The sequence below is a fragment of the Petaurus breviceps genome, unplaced genomic scaffold (assembly GCF_028583685.1).
Source record: "Petaurus breviceps papuanus isolate PSGF00001 unplaced genomic scaffold, PetGlider_PUasm1.0 224, whole genome shotgun sequence".
Taxonomy (NCBI): Eukaryota; Metazoa; Chordata; class Mammalia; order Diprotodontia; family Petauridae; genus Petaurus; species Petaurus breviceps.
In genome coordinates, this window is record NW_027185887.1 from 4,011,681 (window position 1) to 4,031,031 (window position 19,351).

Below are 19,351 nucleotides of genomic sequence, written 5' to 3' on the forward strand. Positions count from 1 at the left end.
GATCATTACTGACTCAGGGCATCAGAAAAGGCTTCCCAGAGGAGGCTACATTTTATTTAAGTTTATTGGATAGGGAGAAATTCAGTGAGTGAAATGGGAAGGAAAGTACAAACTTTTCAGGATTAGGGAACATTGTAAGTGAAAATACAGGGTTTCTAAAGATCTTTATCATGCTTCAAATACTAGTGATTCAATTCAATTAGTGATTCAAATACAAATACAATGTGATCCTGGGCAAACCACTTAAACTGGACCTCCACTTTCTCAGTTGCAAAATGAGGAGGTTAAATTTTAGTTGGAATTACATACAGAACTACTGAAGTTAGAAGGAAGGAACATGTTTTGGGCAAAATACAGTAAACTTAAGTTTTGGATATACTGAATTAAAGACAGATATAACCAAGTGGAAATGCCCTTAAGACAGTTATAAATATGGATCTGGAGCTCAAGGAGGAGGTTGGGTCTGAGATATAGATTTGGAAGGCATCTCTGTGCCTCTTTGGAGGTTCATAGATTTAGAGTTAGAGAGCTTAAAAAGGTCATCTAGTTCAATTCCCTCATTTTACAAATTAGTGAACTGAGGCTCAGAGAGGTTGAGTGACATGTTTGGCGAAAGTAATTTAAACAGTAAGAGTCTGTGGCAGCATTTAAAGCCTTGTCCACTGATCCTAATTCTGGAGCTCTTTCCACTAGGCCACAATGCCTTTAGATGAAAACTGAAGCCACAAGATGTGTTGAGATAATTCAAGAAGAAAGTTTATAGAAGAGAGAGAGGAGGAGAAAGAGAGAAAAAAAGAGACAGAGATAGAGAAGACATAAACAGACAGAAATAGAGAGACAGAGAGTGTGAGACAGATGGAGATAGAGAGATAGAGACAGAGAGATGGAGAGACAGAGACAGAGAGAAGAGTTCTTCCAAGAAATGCGTTGTGCATTGTTGTGGGAATGGGAATTTAAGATCTTCTCTGCCACCAGGCCCTTTGATAGGCATAAGTGCACCTGGAGCCTGTAGTGGGAGGCTTGGTTTTCAGGAATGCCCACACTTTGGTGCTCTGTGATTGGGCAGTGGGTCAAGAAGGTTGTAACATTCTCTGAGCCAGGAGAAGGCTATATAAACCCTGATGTGAGGCTTTGTTTTGGGGTTCACTTTGAGAAGAGTTATGTGATTTGACCAGATGAGACTCTTGAAAGCCATTGATCCCCCCAGTTTTGAAAACCCAGATGTTGATGCTTCCCTCTCTGGTAACCGTGACTAGGTATGGATGTAGTGGTCAAGACAGTTAGAAGCCTGTCTGCTGGTGTTTCTCTATATTTGTTGTCTGCTTGTAACTTGTTTGTATTCTCTGTAGTTTGGGGTGCTGACCTTTTTCCCCTGAACTAGGTAAATGACATATGTTTGATTAAAGCAAGATTGTTAACCCATTTTGAGTTGCTTTCCTTTAGAAAAAGCAGATCTAAGACCCTATGTTGGCAGCCACCTGGGGTATGGTGGGGTGCTTGCTGTCACATGCATGAGACCTTAGATAAATCACTTAAGCTTTCTGGTCCTCAGTTTCCTTATTTGTAAAATGAGGGAGTTGAACTTCTGTGGTCTTTTCCAACTATCAAACTCTGATCCTATATGACCTCTAATAAAAATCTGGAGCACCTTAATGTACTACAATGATTCTTAAAATTCAATCAAAATGTCTCTTCTTTAGTGAACTTTTCTCATTTCACATCAGTCTTACTGGGGAAACTTCTCAAAAGATTCCATCTTACATATAGGTGCAGTAGGGAACCACCTATATAAGGTGATTTCAGGGCCTTAGGAAAGCTCCTATTTTCAAATAAAAGGAAACTTCCCTCTTGTTTGCTTAGTATTGGTGGAAATCCCCTAAACAGGCAATAGTTTTTCATTTCCCAATAAGAAATAAAACCCCTAAAGTGGAAATACTCCTGAAATAACACACTCCCTTAAATTTATAACATTCACAATAAAGGATAAATGATTGGCAAAAAAAACTTATCTAATATTTTTTTTTTTTTTTTTTTTTTTACAGTGAAGAGTGTTAAGGGCACAGGGACATGAAATGATACAAAATGAAGACAGAGGAGGCTCAGGGTTGAAGGAAAGGCTGGAAAGAGAGCACTAGGGAAGGAAAAAAGGTGCTGAAAAGAGAGACAAAGGGAGCCAAAGACAAGTTCCTCTGAATTTTGCCTAGGACTAGTTCAGTCTATGAGCTAAACCATAGGATCAGTTTTCTAAACATTGCCCATTTTGTAAGTTAAGATAGGACATCAAAATATCAAATCTGAAAATCGAATAACACTTCTTTTTATTTTAGAATTAAAAATAAACAAATTATTATAGAATCTCATGTCTAAGAAATATTTTGTATGGTTTCTTATTTAGTATTTTCTTTGGAAGGGTGCAAGAAAGGATCCTAAAGTGAAATGATAAAGGAGGCAATTTGTACTGATTTTGGACATTAAGCACCTGATTTTCCTGGTAAGCCCTAAAACAGAGCAAATGACTCAGTGCTGCTAGGTCTCTCCTAAAAAGCTGTTATATGCCACATTACAGACCAAAATTTGTTGTTTTTATTGTTGATATATGAAATTTTGAAACTTTCTTATAGTTTAAAGAAGTTACTTAGACATCATTAAATGGATAAACAATGTTTCATTGTAGTCAAATAACAGGAAGACACTTGTAAGCTGCTCAGATATCTTTAATAATAGAAGTCTCTGAGGCAGCTAGGTGGCACAGTGAGTAAAGTACTGGCCCTGGAGTCAGGAGGACCAGAGTTCGGTTCTGGCTTCAGACACAACACCCACGCAAATAAAAAAGTAGCTGTGTGACTTGGGCAACTTGGGCAAGTTACTTAACCTCAATTGCCCTCCAAAAGGCAAAAAAAAAAAAAAAAAGGAGTCTCGTATTTGTCATTTTAAGATTTTAAATGCCACAAAATCTTCAATATCCTCTGTCTCCCTTTGTATAATTGCTCCCTTCACTTTCATTTTTAATAAAAAATACTTCCTCTAAGGGTGAATACCAAGGTGAAATATACAAATACATATGTACATGTATATACACACAAATTTATACATATACATTGACATATAATTTATTGACTATTGAGATCTTAAGTATTATTACTTATTATTATAAATACTACTATTAATAATTAGCTTATTAACAATAACAGAGCATGAATTATGTTTACCAAAAACATATATAATTTATAGATCTTAAGAATTACTAGTTCTTGGGGGTGGCTAGGTGGTGCAGTGAGTAATGCACCAGCCCCAGAGTCAGGAGGACCTGAGTTCAGTTCTGGCCTCAGACACTTAACACCCACACAAAAAAAACTAGCCATGTAACCTTGGGCAAGTTACTTAACTCCAACTGACCTCAAAAAAAAAAAAAAGAATTACTAGTTCTTACTGTTATTAAAGAAATTACTACTAATATAATGAGTTTTTCAGCAATAATATAGCATGAGCTATAATGTTTACAAAAATATTATAGCTTAGTCCCACACTCACATTTGCTAGAAAACTTTCAAATATAAAACTGAATCTTCTTTTAACAGTGGAAAGGGAAGGAACCCATAAGAAAAGTGGTACATTTAAAATGGAGTTGATTTCAATGAGATCCATTCAGTCCTCTCTTATTTTGCTTACTTCTGAATCCGTAACCAGAAACTAGGAAGCCCTCTTAATGACTTTAAGATAGAACAAGAGGATGAAAATTACATAATTTGCCATTTGATATACTCAGCTCTAAAACATAGTTCATAGTTTCACAAACTATGAACAATTGTCAAATTCAGTGATAGAAGAATGAAGTTCATATGCAAATTCATGCAAATAGTAAAAATAGCATTACATAAAGTTCATTTGTAGTAGATTTATATTTATTAGGCCAGCAGGTGTCACTGTGTATAGAATAGTGGACCTAGAGTCAGGAACACCTGAGTTCAAATCGAGCTTCTGACAGTTACTAGCTGTGTGACCCTAGGTAAGTCATTTAACCTGTTTCAGTTTCTTTATCCATAAAATATGGATAATAATGGTACCTACTTTATAGGATTGTTGTGAGGATCAAATGAAATAGTATTTGTAAAGTAGTTAGTATAGTTTCTTGTGTATAGCAAAAAAATATATCTGTTACACAGAGTTTAGTGATCATTTGGCATTAGACTTAGCTTCAGTTAATATTTTAGAGATAATAATAAACACTGAAAAGATTACTTCATGATAAAAAAGAAAGCAGGACAGAAGTTATTAATAACACATACCAATTATTTCCAGTTTATAAAATTGAGACAAGTTTTTTAAATCATGTATGACTATAATCTACACATGCTAGTGAGACAGCAAGACTTGTTAATGTACAATATAACTGAGACAGAAAAAAAATATGTGTGTGAGTGTGTGTATACATACACATACATACAAATATATGTATACACACAGAGAGAACCCTGTGTATATGTACACACACATATACATACATACATACACACAAATATACATGTATATACACAGAGAGAACAAATATGTATATACACAGATAGTTAAAAACAAAAAAGGTTATTGTTATGTATCTATATCAGTTCTGCAAAAAATATGTAAGCAAGGCTTTGGATAATTTATGTCTGAAGAAAGACAAACAGGTAAGGATGAAGGACCTATTGGGGTCATTTGCATAGCTTTTTTACCTGGCTGGTCATTAAAAATGAAAACTGGATATTTACATACATATATACATACATATAGATACACACATATATATCTATATAAAATTTGTTTCATAAAACTTGGTTGACGGCAGACAAATTATTCCAACTCATTAAATAAATGAACTTATTGTCATCTAATGCCCTACTTTGTTAGCTGTAAATTATACAAGTAGGTATAATGATGCTAAGATTAACCACCAGCAATCAGCTCTCAAAGGTGGGTTGATAAAGGAGTTAACACAACAGAAATAAAAAAAAAAATCAAAGGACAAAATTAGAAAACATCTTTGTCAATAGATGTACTGAGATAAAGACAATACTAGGGGCCAATAAATTCTATGGCAGAAACAAGTTAATTGTCTTGCAAACAAGCCAACAAACAATTGCAAAATAGTTTCTACAGAAGACACAGCTAGTGATGTGGTTGGCTCAGGGGAGTTCCAAAGAAAAACCTCAAAAGCTATTGAATTCACTTTGCTCAAAGACCTAAGTTTCCAGAATGTAATCCCCATGTAAGAAAGAATGACTAGATTAAACTCCCAGTGGCATCCAAACCTTGTAAGGGATGTGAAACTGGTGTGTGCTGATGTCACACACACAAACATATCCCACCAAGGGAAGAATAGTAACTAAATGGAAAGAGACAAAATGTAGCTGAGTATGGGGAGTGTGAAACAGGTCTAGACTACTTTTTTCAGACAGAAAACTCATTAAGCTTTATCTCTATTATGAGAGTTTATAGTTAACTTTCTTAGGCAGCATATATACAATAAAATATGAGTATTCTTCTATAGGGACAATACGAACTTATTAAAGGTAGATCACAGGTAAAAAGATTTAGAACAGGAAGGACCTCAGATATCAACTAATGCAACCTCTTAACTTTACAGATGAGGAAACTGAGGCTTGCCCAAGGTTACACATGTAGAAGGTAGCAGAAATAGTATTTTAAACCAGGTTCTTTGACTTCCCAATTCAGTATTCTACATACTACACAGGGACAGCTTGATTGGTAGATTAGTAACTTTAATTTTCTTCATGCAAAAACATATTGGGCTTCTAGAATCTACCATATGTATAAGATATAACATGACAATGACTTTTTTTTAAGTCCTTCATAGTCTATAAATTCAAATTCTGAGTGCTGAAATGCAGGATTATTGAATTATTACATGTGAGGTCAGGCAGCTAGGGACTGCAGTGGATAGGGCACCAGGTCTGGAGTCAGGAAGACTCATCTTCCTAAATTCAAATCTGACCTCAGATACCTATTAGTTGTATGTCCCTGAGCAAATCACTTCACCTTGTTTGCCTCAGTTTCCTCATCTGTAAAATGAGCTGGAGAAGGAAATAGAAAACCATTCCAGTATTGCCAAGAAAACCCCAAATGGGGCCACAAATAGTCAGATACAACTGAAATGACTGAACAATAACATATGTGAGGTCTCAGATCTTACCCTTCACAGCCAACTGTCATTGAAGTGATGTAGTAGCTAAAACCCATTTCTTAAATCTGTTATTTGTAGGGATTTTGAGATAATAATGATCATATTTATAAAATACCATAAAGATTATAAAGCATTTCTCTCAAAACTCTGTGCTTTAAGTTATACAAATTTCATCTCTATTTCACAGATAAAGAAACAGATTCAGAGAATTAAAGTGATTTTTTCCAAAGTTAGTCTGTTAGTAAGTGGAAATCAGTATTCAGAACCAAGTCTTCTGGCTTCAAGTCAAGTGGTCAAAGTCCAAAGCAAAAGCTGATTATTATGCTGGTTATTTGAATTTCCAGAGATGGCACATGAAATTTTATAATAAAAATGGGCTTCATTTTTAAGGTGAGTTAACTTACTATATTCAAGAAGTAGAGAAAAAGAATATGGATCATGGGATGGACTTAGATTGAGAAACTGAATGAAAGAATGAATCCAAGTGATATGCTGAGACCCATCCACATTTAAGGTAGCCCTTCAGGAGTAGATCCCTGATGTGGTATTTATGGCCAAACACAGGCAACAAAACAAAACAGATGAGAAGATGCAGAGGAGTTATAACCTACAATGTATGGTCATCAATGACATTATAGAGCATTCAAACTCTCAAAATGTCACTTTTTACCTTATTAGGCTTCTCAGATGTTAGCTCTCGCTTTCCTACATGGTTTCCCATCTTGAGTCACTCAGCTAGTCAAAGACTGAAAGGAAGAGAAAATAATAAACTTTTAGTTTAAAGACCTGTAATGTGGAACAAAAAATCTGGATAAAACTGTGTCTTAAATTCATAAACTATGATTAAAAACAGAAGCATGGTTATATAGACATAGCTATATGGTGCAGTGGAATAGAACTCTGACTGGACTCAGGAAGGTCTGGATTCAAATCTAGCCTCAAACACTTACTAGCTGTGTGACTTCAGGCAAGTCACTTAACCTTTTATTGCCTTGTTTCCTGAACTGTAAAATGGGAATAATAATAGCACCTACATCCCAGAGTTGTTGTGCAGATGAAAGTAGTAAAATAAAAGATAAGCTATGAAGATAAAAGTATAGTAGGCACCATATAAGTGCTAGCTCTTATTTATTTTGTTAAGGTTAGTTTACTATTCTTATTTATTATTATTACTAATTAAGGTTAATTTACTATTCTTATATTTATCTCCGTGTGTGTGTGTGTGTGTGTGTGTAGCTATTGTCAGTCAACAAACATTTCTTAAATGTTTACTTTGTGCTGGGTGCTATGTTAAGAGATATGGATAAAAAGGAAAGGCAAACAAACCTCAATCTCTGTCTTCAAGGAATATACATTCTAATGGGGGAAATAACATATGTACTAGGTATGAACAAGTTATATATAGAGTAGATGGAAGGTAATCTCACATAGGAAACATTTAGCCACCAACACACACACACACACACACACACACACACACACACATAATCTCTAACAGAAACTGGAGACTATTTTGGTAAAATGTCATTATTCTCTGCACATCTTTAAATAATTCAATCAAATTTGTATTTGTTCAGTCTATGCTAAACAGAAACATACAATATCACAGTTGTAATTGCTTTTTAAAAAATTATGGCCTACTTAATTTCTATACTGAATAGCTAATAAAAATTATTCCCTTGAACCAATTAAGAACATTTTCAGGTGAAAATAATGGAAAATAAATTATTGCTTTTTTTGTTAAAATCCATAGATGCCATCCACTCTATAAAAATGTGTAATTTTAGTCATCAATTATCACAATATGGTTAGACAATAAGCTTTTTCTCATTATATCAGCTCATATAAGTTTCTTCTTTTAATGTTTCCTTCTTCATTTTTTATTTTTCTGTGATTCGCCTCTACATAAAATCTTCAATATACTAACAAAATTAAGTGTAACAGCAAAAAAAAATGATTGCTTAAAGGATGGAGGGTTAAATTTTGTGATTAAATTCAATACCTAACTTCCTCACTGGAAAGTTCACTTGTCTTTTCTCCCCATCTACAAAAGTGAAAACAGTCACCTATAAAAATATCTTGAAGATCATATACACGCTTTTACTATATATAGTCAAAAATGTTGTAATAAAGGTCAATGACATAATATTAGGAAAGTACCCAAAACTTTTTTTTAAAGGTAATAAGATATAAGGAATGGTTAATTTTTATAAAAGACTATGCCTCTTAAACATAAGAATATCAAGAAATCAGACTTATTAAGGTGGACAATAAAGAATGCTCAAAGTTTGGGAGAAGAGGTAACAGCTGGTTCAAAAGACAAAGTTTGCACATTTTGATTCACTGTCTCAATCAGACATCAGTCTCACAAATAGCATTTTAGCAACATTCTAACATCTGTCTTTGTATTTTTAACTGCAGGTCAACCAAAATAATTACTATTGTAACAGTGTATTTCCCTGGGCTTTCCTACCAAACAACCTAACCCTTAGTCTGTTTGTTATTAGTTTTTATTTTGTTATTAGTTTTTACAGATAATTTTAAAAATTTTGCTTCCCCCCGCCCCCGCCCCCAGAAATGGAGTTCTAGCATACTTTTACAAACATTACATGTTTTCATCCTAGTAATACATACTACCTCTCGGGTTGAGAGAATAAAAAACATTTTCCTGTGAGAGCAGTTTTCCCTCAAAGAAAAAAAAATTTCCCTCCTGGAGACTAAACTGTTTCTCCATTATCAGAAAACATGAATAGGAGCCCTATGTACCAGCTGTTGAGATGCCAATATAAACACTGCCTAAAAGAAAGCGTCATGCTAATGTCAATCGTTTTGCAGGCATGTCAAGTTTTTAAAAGCTCAGCTTTGGACAAAAACTATGACTTAGGGCACTTCATCTTCGTTTCTGTGCTCCCTAATTTATTTTGGCCCCTTTCCCCAGGTACTCTATGCCCTATTAAAGTTTTCTGGATAGAATCTCAGGGCCACCCCACAGAAAGACACTTGTCCTCCCACCTGTCACCCTCAGGCAGCATCTAATTCTTGACTCCATCAAAAACCTCATTCTATCCCAGATTTTTCCAATAAATAATAATAATAACATCTAGTATTTCTATAATGCGTTAAGGTTTGCAAAGTACTTTATAAATATTATTTCAATTTATCCTCACAACAACCCTGGTACTTTTACAGATGAGGAAACTAAGGCAGACAGAGGTTAAATGTCTTGCCTAGGCCTAGACAACTAATGGGTGTCCGAGGCCAGATTTGAACTTATCCTGACTCTAGGTCCAGCTCTCCATCCACTGCACCATCTAAATGCCAGGTGTCTAGCTAGCCAGTTTCAGATAATGAAAGCACAAAGGAGCAAGTATATGCAGAGCGCATCTCTAAAGGCATTTCCTCATAGGGAGAGGGCTTGGGAGCCTGCTTCTGGAAGAGTCATGATAAGGTGTCTGAAAGTAACCTTCTATAACTGGTTTGTTGAAAATGAAGTTAGGAGAAACTTTTTCAAATGGTTCCAGAGCTGAAACAGGGGATTCCTTCAAAAAAAAAAAAAAAACCTTTGTTGTCCTTATTTTCTTAAATTCATTTTCTGTTTAACTCTTTCGTGGATCTCTTTGACTCCTTCAATCATAATATCTGATGAAAGTCAGTGCTGTAAAAGGGGAGAGGTCTCGGACCTTTTCCCTTCAGAGGTAATGGACCCTGAGAATATAGGTTTAGGCTCTTTGTCTGCCTTACTACTAGTTTTCTTTATTTTAGGTGAAGGGTGAGTATTGTCCCAGTGTCCTTGTGACCAGGTTTTGTAGCCAGTTCATCATCAATGGACTGAGGAGCAAGGAATGACTTTAGGAGTGACTTTTAGGGTCCATCCCAGTGGTAACTGAGACAAGGACCCATCTGGCAGCATCCAGTATCACCTTTGGATATGAACTTGGTGGGACCAGTGCTCAGTAGGCACTGAATTAAATCTAAGCTCACTATCCATGGACCAGCTGATGTAGGAGAGAATGTGACTGAGAAGTTGGGGGGAAATGGACTTTTGTTATTGCTTTATATTTGAAGTAAATGTTTGTATGTAAAGAGGATTTTGTTATCCTTCTTAGAGTTTAGTTTCCCAGGATCCCTGGCCATGACAATCTCTAGTTTCCAGGTGTTAGATATAGCCTAAATAGCCTGAAGGATCCTAGATAGCAATTCCTAGAGACTGCTCAGTGACATAAGGGGTGACATAATGGAATATTTAAGCTTGTGCTGAATGAAGATATTGCTAAAGTTAACCTGTGAATAGACTAAAATAAGTAAGATTATTAGCCCCTCTGAAGTTGTCTTCCTGTCCTTCCTTTCTGACAGAGTGAACCTGATAGAGGCTGGAATCCAAAAATTCCAGTGCCTTCTGGGTGTAATTTGTGAAAAAATGTTCTTTTATAAAAGTTAACTGGTGTTAAGTGGCTTAGTTGAACTGGCCTACTGGCGCCTAGGGCCAGTTAGGTGACCCAGTGAATAGAGCACTGGGCTTGGAATCAAAGACTCATTCATCTTCATGAGTTCAAATTCAGCCTTAGAAACTTACTAGTTGTGTGACCTTGGGCAAGTCATATAAGCAAGCCTGTTTGCCTCAGTTACTCATCTGTAAAATGAGCTGGAGAAGAAAATGGCAAAACACTCCAGTATCTTTGCCAAGAAAACCCCAAATGGGGTCATGAAGAGTCAAATATAACTGAAACAACAACACTGGCATCTAAAAGTACAAGGAATTCAGTTGGTGGGCGTTCAAGTTGATGACAGCAATGAAGAAAGAGCCTAACTCCTCAGGGGCACCCTGGAACCCTGAAAGGGAAGATGAAGCTGACTGGGCCATAATGTCCTTACTTACAAAAGAATCCCAGCATTAGGGAAAAACCCCCAAACCTTTAACTAGTCAAATCCTTAACAAAAGCAAGAATACTATTCACAGCATCTTTAAAAATGGTTATCCAGCCTTCATTTAAATACCTGCACAGGTAGAGTTTGTTGCTAGTGACCTAGGTGGTCATTTCAAAGGAGTGATGATAACTATTTAAAATTTTTCCTGTAAACTGAGTTGAATTTTCTTCTTGTACCTTCCATCAATTGCTCCTAATTCTGTCCTCTGGTATCAAGCAGAAAAAAAAATAAATTCCTCTTTCATAGAGCAGCTCTCCACATATCTGAAATCATTTATCAAATCTATCCTGCCCACCCCAAGTCTTCTTTTCTCTAGGCTCAAATAATTCTTGCACTCTGGTTTCCAGCCCCAACCATGCATATCACTAAGGCTTCATAGAGAGCATAGTATATAGTAGATACTTGTTAACTGACTAGGTGAGTAAATGTAACTGCTCATGTCAACCCACAGAACCCAGAGATGCAGTTGATTGGGGGGAGGGGGAGGAGGAGGTTGAAGGTAAGAAGCAAACAGAATCCTTCCTGCTTCTGAGTAGAAATTTAATTTTATCTTGTTTTTAAGCTACCTTAAATGCACATTTCCTTAATGCACAGCTACCTTTTGTATTATGGAAATGTCCCTTTCCCCATCCTAATTATGAGCAGAATCGATAGTTTTCAGGATGACATGTCAGCACTGGCTTGGTGAGCAGTGTTTTGAATTCCTTCCAGTCACAGATTTATGGTTGCACCCCAGTGCCCCTGGTCTGACACTTTTTCTGGTAGCTTAAAAGGAACCACAGCCTATATACATCTGTGCATCAACAAAGCTTTGTGTAGGGAATTCATGAGCCACCACATCTTCTAATGAAGCACATGGCTGAGGCAGTCCTGATTCTTGAAGGGCCTAATCAGTCTTTAGTTCTAATTGGTTAATGGGGTCAACCTAAGATACAAAGTACTGGAATATTAATAACTCGAGTCTAAATAAGTAGTTGTTAGGTTCCCTTGGCACACTGATGGGAATAACTAAATTCAAGGCTTCGAAGCCCTCAGTTAGGAATGGGGTCAGAATCCTGCTTACTCAGCACATTTCCTCTGAACTTACAGACTTGAAGGTAAAACCAAACTCAATAAAAATAAGAGATGTTTTTAATTACAAAAGTTATTTTAATGGTCCCTTTAGTAAGGACTCTATGGAAAATGCAGTAACTCGGAATTACATTTTATCATTTTCACATTAAAAATGCAAATATTGACTTATTGATTTTTATATCTATATCTGTCCATATATGTCTATCTATATGTATATTTAATCATCCAGATGTTTTGGAAACTGATACAAAAGTCTGCAGCATTGCATAATAGAGTGCTAAATTAGAGAGTGATTTGTGGTCAGTTTAACATTTGTACCTCCTCCTTTTGCTACACAAACCAGTGCTTGACAAACTTTTTTTTATCAGGCAGAAGGAGCAGTTGTTCTCCTATTACAATGACTTTGAAACACTGGAGGATGAGGAGAAACATTAACCCTGTTAAAATAATAACAGAGCCTTGCGTGTGTAAAAAAAAGTAAAGAGAGAAAAGAAAAAGAAAAGAAATTGCTCTTGCCAAGGCTACCAAAGATTACCTAATTGTAAAACTCAGTAGCCTTTTCTCAGTCCTCATCCCTCTTGACCTCTCTGCAGTTTTTTATACAGATGACTGCTCCTACCTCCTGGATACTCTATCCTCTCTGGTTTTCAAAATCCTATAATCTCCTAATTCTCCTCCTACCTACCTGAAAGATCCTTCTTGGCTTCCTTTGTTATGTTATCATGTAGTTTATGACCCCAAATACCTTCTGGACAGCCTTTGCTGGATATCCCAGAGGGATCTCAAAAGTCAACATGTCCTAAACAGCTATTTATCTACCTCAAAGCACATTTGTTTTTCTCTTTCTGTTGAGGTTACTGCCATCCTTCCAGTCTGCCAGGTTCTCTGTCATGGAGTCATCCTTAATTCATTACTTTCTCTTATTTCTCACATCTAGTCACCAAGGATTAGTGATTTTTGCCTTCACTCCATCTCTTATATATCTTACATCTCATTCTTTCTACTCATAACCACCATCTTAGTTCATGCTATTATCACTTCTTGCCCGATCTATTCCAATAATCTCCTAACTGGTGTCCACATTTCAGGTCTGTCACCTTTCTAATCCATCTTCCACACAGCTTGCAAATTAAAGTTCTTAAAGTGCTTATCTGTTCAGATTATTCCTCTGCTTAAGAAGCATAAGTGGGACCCTATTGCATCTAGGATAAAAAAACATTCCTCTGGCACTTAAAACCAGAGGGGAACCTGAAGCCTTGAGGCCACATGTAGCCTTCTAGGTCCTCAGGTACCACCTTTTGATTGAGTCCAGGTTTTACAGAACAAATCCTTTTATTAAGGGGGTTTGTTCTGTGAAGTTAGGATTCAGTCAAAGGGCTGCACTTGAGGACCTAGAGGGCCACATGTGGTGCCACTCTTCCCCTTTACCATCTGGCTCCAGGTTATCTTTCCAAACTAATCTCACATTACTCTTCCCACAGCACACTAGCCAAACTTGCTTAGTTAGTGGTCACATCATTCCATCCTGTTCCTGTATTTTTTCATAAATTTCCTCTCTCTCATTTCTGGCATGTCCTCCTTTTTCATCTCTACCTCACAGAATCCATAGCTTCCTTCTTGAGAAGACAGCTTGGGTACTACCTCCTTCTCAAGGTCTATCCTGATCCTGCCAGTGGTTAGTGCTCTCCTTTCCCTCCAAAATTAATTTTATTGTCTCTGTTTATATTTTGTAGACACTTATCTTCACACGTGCCATTTTTCCTGCCAGTAGAATTTAAGCATTGATAATTTTTTGTAACCCTGGTGTCCCACAGGCTTACTGCCACATAGGGCTTAACCAAGGCATGGTGGATTGATATGAATTAAACATGGTAGAGTGGAAAGAAAACTTGATTTGGAGTTAGAAGGCCTGTATTTTAATCACAGCTTTGATATTTACTATTTGTGTGACCTTTGACAACTTTCTTAACTTCCCTGGGCCTCAGTTTCCTTCTCTGTAAAATGAAGGGCTTAGACTTTTAAATCTCCTTCCAAACCACAAATCCTATAAAAGCCACACTACAATGTTAATGTGCTGTCCCTCCCCAAAGAACATTTTTGCTTTAACAGAGGTGTTCTTTAATGCCTTGAGCCAAACAGCAAATGACGTAAGAAGCTGATATAAGGAGGTATTTTGGAGCATGGGGATATTTAAATGTTCCTCAAATCTCAACACAAAAGTGGCTTTCTATTTTAGCTTCAGAAATGATTGGCTCTGGCTCTGTTTCTATGTTCCATGAAGAGAGAGAATATTTCCTCCAAGAAAAATGGGCTATTTATGTTGGTTTTTATAAATGCACACATGTCATCAAAGCCTATGATAATTACTTATGATAAAATAATACAAATAACACTTTATATTTATTTAGGACTTAAGGTTTGAAAAGCATTTTACAGTCATTATCTTATTTGAACCTCTCAACAACCCTGTGAGGAAGATGATAGTATCTTCATTTAACAGATTAGGAAAATGAAACTCAGAAAAAGTAAATTGATTTTCACCCATCACATAGTTATTAAATGTCTGAGGTGAGGGATGAACTTAATTCTTCCCGACTCCAAGTTGTATCTCTTCTGTTCAGCTGCTTTCCTAGATATTACAGTCACTACTTAGTAAAATGGCAAACTTGCTTAACTACATATGGACTCCCAGATGCTGAAAATAGAAGAAAAAGGAGAGATATTCTGCAAATTCAAGGGTCATTGGAGGTTACCTTAGAGTTGAACTCAAATCTTAATGAAATAAATTCTCTGGTGGAAGGAAAACTAAAAAAAGGAAAGAAAAGAAAAGAATAGAACAATTTGATGCATTGGAGTCCTTAAGACTTTAAAGTTATTTCATCCCAGTGAGAAGCCCCTTCTTGGCTGTAACATTTCTTACATGGACTCATAGAATCATGGAAAATTAGAGCTAGAAGATAATGAAGAAACAGAGCCTCTAGTGTAGTGGTTTCCAACTATTAAAAGTATGAAAATCTTTTAATGTCAAAATATTTTCAGATTCAAGACAAGAGAACTTTTACTATGACTTAACTGAGAAAATATATGAAGACAGAAAGTTACTATGTAGGACCATAGATTTAGATCAAAGGGACCTTAGAAGTAATTTAATTTAACACTGTAATTCTATAGAAGGTAAAACTGAGACCCAGGTAAGTTAAGTAACTTACACGAGGTCACATAGCACTTAATATTAGACCCTGTATTTGAACCCAGTACCTCTGAGTCCTGAGTCAGAGCTTTGTCCAACACATCACATAATCTTTGGGAAGTACTCTTAAAAGAACATTTTGGTAATCACAAGAGTATCTGTATACATATGAAAAATACTTGTGAGACTATTGATTCAGTCTATACAAGGGGGCCATTGACAGTTGTCTTGACCTTTGTCCTGCCACTGGATTCTGACGACTGTGGAGGAGACGAGACTGGAAACTTTGCACAGCCCTGCTTCACTTAAATCCAATTCACTTCTGAGTCAAGAAATCACCATCCTGGTGTTATTGTTCCTTCTTGAGAACAAAGGACACACAATTTTCTATTATAAGGCTTGTACTAAGTATTTTATTGGAACTAAAGAAGATGAAAATGACAAAGCTTGGTACACATAGTATACCACAAAATAAGGACCCCTTGCAATAACTCCACTCCCTTTATCACCTTCTCATCAGGGTCCCTAGTCCACAGGTAAGCCTATAATCAATGCTCTTGATTTAGATGGGGAATCTATGGCCCAGAAATATCAAATGACTTATTGAACATCCCACAACAATTTACAGGTATAGCAGACACAAGAATGCAGGCTCCCTATACTACTCATTTTCTGCTAATTATTACAAATCACTAACAAACAATTTCATTAAAATTGAACACTTTGCTTAACTCAGTAGTCACAATAATGGGACATTACCAGCTAAGAACTCAACACTAGAAGCTGATTACTGCAGCAAGCTGAGAAAAACCATCTGCTGGACAAAATGATCTCAATGGTTATAGATCATCAGGTTTTGAAACTAATCAAATTGAAGAAGCAAATCTGATAAATGCACAGAATGACTCACTGAAGCTGTCCTGCTAATCAGAAAGCTCATAGTATAAAGTGAATCATTTCTGGGGTAAACAGTTTTAAGACTTTAATGCACAGTAATGGAGTAAGGCAGAGAGAAAGGAAGGAAGAGAGAGATTAATAAATAGTCTGCAAAAGAACTTCACAGGGTGGCTGAGCCACTGGGTGTCTAAATCTTGATTTTTATGGTGGAATATCTGTCTGCTGATTTGAATGTCCTCCAGTAGAGTAGGTGGCTAAATTGAATTTACTAAAAAATAATATATGGTGAATCTAATTGGTCAAGCTTTTGAAAAAGTTCTGGGTCTTTATGGCTGGTAAGGATGATGAAGAGGCACTGTACTCCCCCAAGATGGTGACTCCATACCTCAAATGTAGCTTTTACTACAAGAATCTCCACCCATATGGTGACATTCTTTTCTGATGTGGTAAACTTTCATTAGTAGAAATAGCATCTTGGTGTGGGGAAGCATGTGAGGAAAGGAACAGCTTCTACAGCAATGTTGATGCATAGTTTTTATAATAATATTTTATTACATAATATATTTATATATATTAATATCTTTATAGGTAGACAAAGGTAGGGTCTGAGATAAATCAGCTTTTAAGATTGTTGAATAGGCCTTCTGCTTTTATTATACAATTGAAAGCCTTAGAAGATTTCAGAAAGTGAAGGGCACCTTTGAGAAGGCTGTCTACAGTAAGTACTTTCACTTCCTCTCTTCTCATTAGCTTCAAAACTCTCTGAAGTTTAGCTTCCAAACTCATCATTATTCAACTGAAACTGCCTCAAATTTACCAATGATCCCTTAATTATCAAATCTAATGGCTTTTTCCTCAAACCTCATCTTTTTTACCCTCTTTGAAAATTTTGACACTGAAATCACCCTCTTCTCCTGGATAATTTCTCCTTTATTGGTTTGTGACATTGCTTTTTTTTTTTCTTCTTTCAAATGTCTTTGTTTGATTCTTCTCGGAGCCTTTGTGGAATCATAATCCATTTTTCTGACTCCAAGCTGGAAATGAACCCTAAGGCTCCCTTTTCACTTTTATTTTCTCTCTTGGTGACCTCATCAGCTCCCAACTATTAATTTTATGCAGATAATTTCCAGATCTTAATGATAATAAATAATATTTATATAGAATCCACTATGTGCCAGGTATTATGCAAGTACTTTACAAATATTATCTCATCTAATCCTCACAACACCTGGGATGTAGATGCTATTATTATCCTCATTTTGCAGATGAGAAAACTGAGGCAAGCAGAAGTTGAGTAACTTCCTAAGGTCACACAGCTAGTAAGTGTCTGAGACTGGATTTGAACTCAAGTCTTCCTGACTCCAGGCCCAGTGCTCTATCCATTGTGCCACCTGGCTTTCTAGGTAGCTATATGCAGACTTAATCTCCCTCCTGAGCTCCAGTCCCATGTCACAAACTGCCTTTTGGACATTTCAATAGGCATCTCAAATTCAACATGTCCAAAACAGAGCTCATTATCTGTCCTCCTCCCCCACACATCTTCACTCTTCCAAATTTTCCCAGTAGCATTGATGGAACCACTGTCTTCCCAGTCCCCTTAAAAGATAATTTGCATTCATTCTTCATATAAAATTTTCTGTAAATATCTCACCATTTTTACCTTCACAAGATCACTCAAATGTTCCCTTCTCTTCTATCACACAGTTACCACCCTTTCACAGGCCCTCATCACCTCCCATCTAAGCTAGTGACTTTCCTTCTAATTGGTCTGTCAGCCTCCACTAGCTGTCAAAGTGATTTTCCTAAAGTGCATGTTTGAAAATGTCATCCTCCCTGTTTAACGAGCTCCACTGGTTCCCCATTACCTTCAGGATTAAATATTAAGTCCTCTGTTTTGCATTTAAAGTGCATCATAATATAGTCTCTTCCTACATTTCTAGCCTGCTTATAATAGAATCCCCTCTAATACAATACTTCTGGTATAGCCTACCTGGTATTCCTCCCACATGGAACCCCATCTCCTGACTGTATGCATCTGCACTGGCTGCCGTGCTTCCCTGGCTCTCCTAACCTCTGGCTCCTAGTTTCCTGCAAGAACCCTCCCAAACTCCACCTTCTATGGGAAGTTATTCTACAGGTCCCCCCTGAGATGATCTCCCCCTTTAGAATCTATCATTTCAAACTTTTCTAAAGTCCTAATTCAGGACTTTAGAAATTAATTTAACTCCTTCTTTGTTTATCTTTTTTGTTGTTTTTGTTAGATTTCTAGCTTTGGGAGGGATACACTAAGATCCCTCACAATTATTGGTTTACTGACTATTTCTACCTTTGATGGATATAACTTTTTAAGTACTTAAGTGCCATTCAATGCTTATGTTAAGTATATTTCATTGCTTAGTGTGTTTTTCTTGAAATATGATTGCCAGGTTTTTATTTGGTCATCATTTTTAGGAAGGCTGATGAATCTTAAATCATCTTTCCTTGACTTTTTTCCCCTAGATTAATCTTTTTTAATGATAAAACATTTTATTTACCTTTATTTTTTATATTTTATTTTTAATTTATGGAATAAAACTAGCATCTTGATAACAAAATGGTTGCACATGAAAACTGCACATTTTTATTTCCCTTCATTTTTTACAAATTTTAAAAATCTTTGAATTTTGTTATAATATTTCTTGTTGTCTTAGGGTAAGTTCTATTAAGTATAGATAATTTTCAGTGATTTCATTACTTGGCTAACTTTTTGTATCTTTTATTCTAAGCCATCTCTCTCTCTCTCTCTCTCTCTTTTTTTTCCATTAGAGCTCTTCATTTATAATTTCACTTGTAAAATTCCTTACTTGATTTCAGCTTTCACCTAACAGATAAAGAGTCAGTTCTGGGGGCAGAAAGACCTGGATTCTAGTTCTGTCTCTCATACAAACTGGCTATATGACTCAAGGAAAGTCACTTAATCTCTTAATACTCAGGGAAGACCATAAGTTACAGAAAATGTACTGACCAGCACTGATAGTTTCCTCATTTCTGAGTTCCCTATATGAATGAAATCATTTCATCCATCCATCTTTAATCTTAAAATAGTT

General features: G+C 36.2%; 1 protein-coding gene across 10 annotated transcripts in view; it reads right to left on the bottom strand.

Annotated features, from left to right (window-relative positions):
* MBP (myelin basic protein) overlaps positions 1-19,351 on the bottom strand; it is a 229,639-nt gene that overhangs the window by 166,814 nt on the left and 43,474 nt on the right. For 9 of the 10 annotated variants that reach the window (XR_011169609.1, XM_069094987.1, XM_069094985.1 and 6 more), the window contains one exon: positions 6,849-6,924. The exons of the other annotated variant lie outside the window; for it this stretch is intronic. Coding sequence is in view for 8 of the 9 variants with exons in the window: in XM_069094987.1 (XP_068951088.1) it covers positions 6,849-6,899 (51 nt within the window). In the remaining variant the exon portion in view is untranslated. The remainder of the gene's footprint in view (positions 1-6,848; positions 6,925-19,351) is intronic. 10 annotated transcript variants of the gene reach the window in all.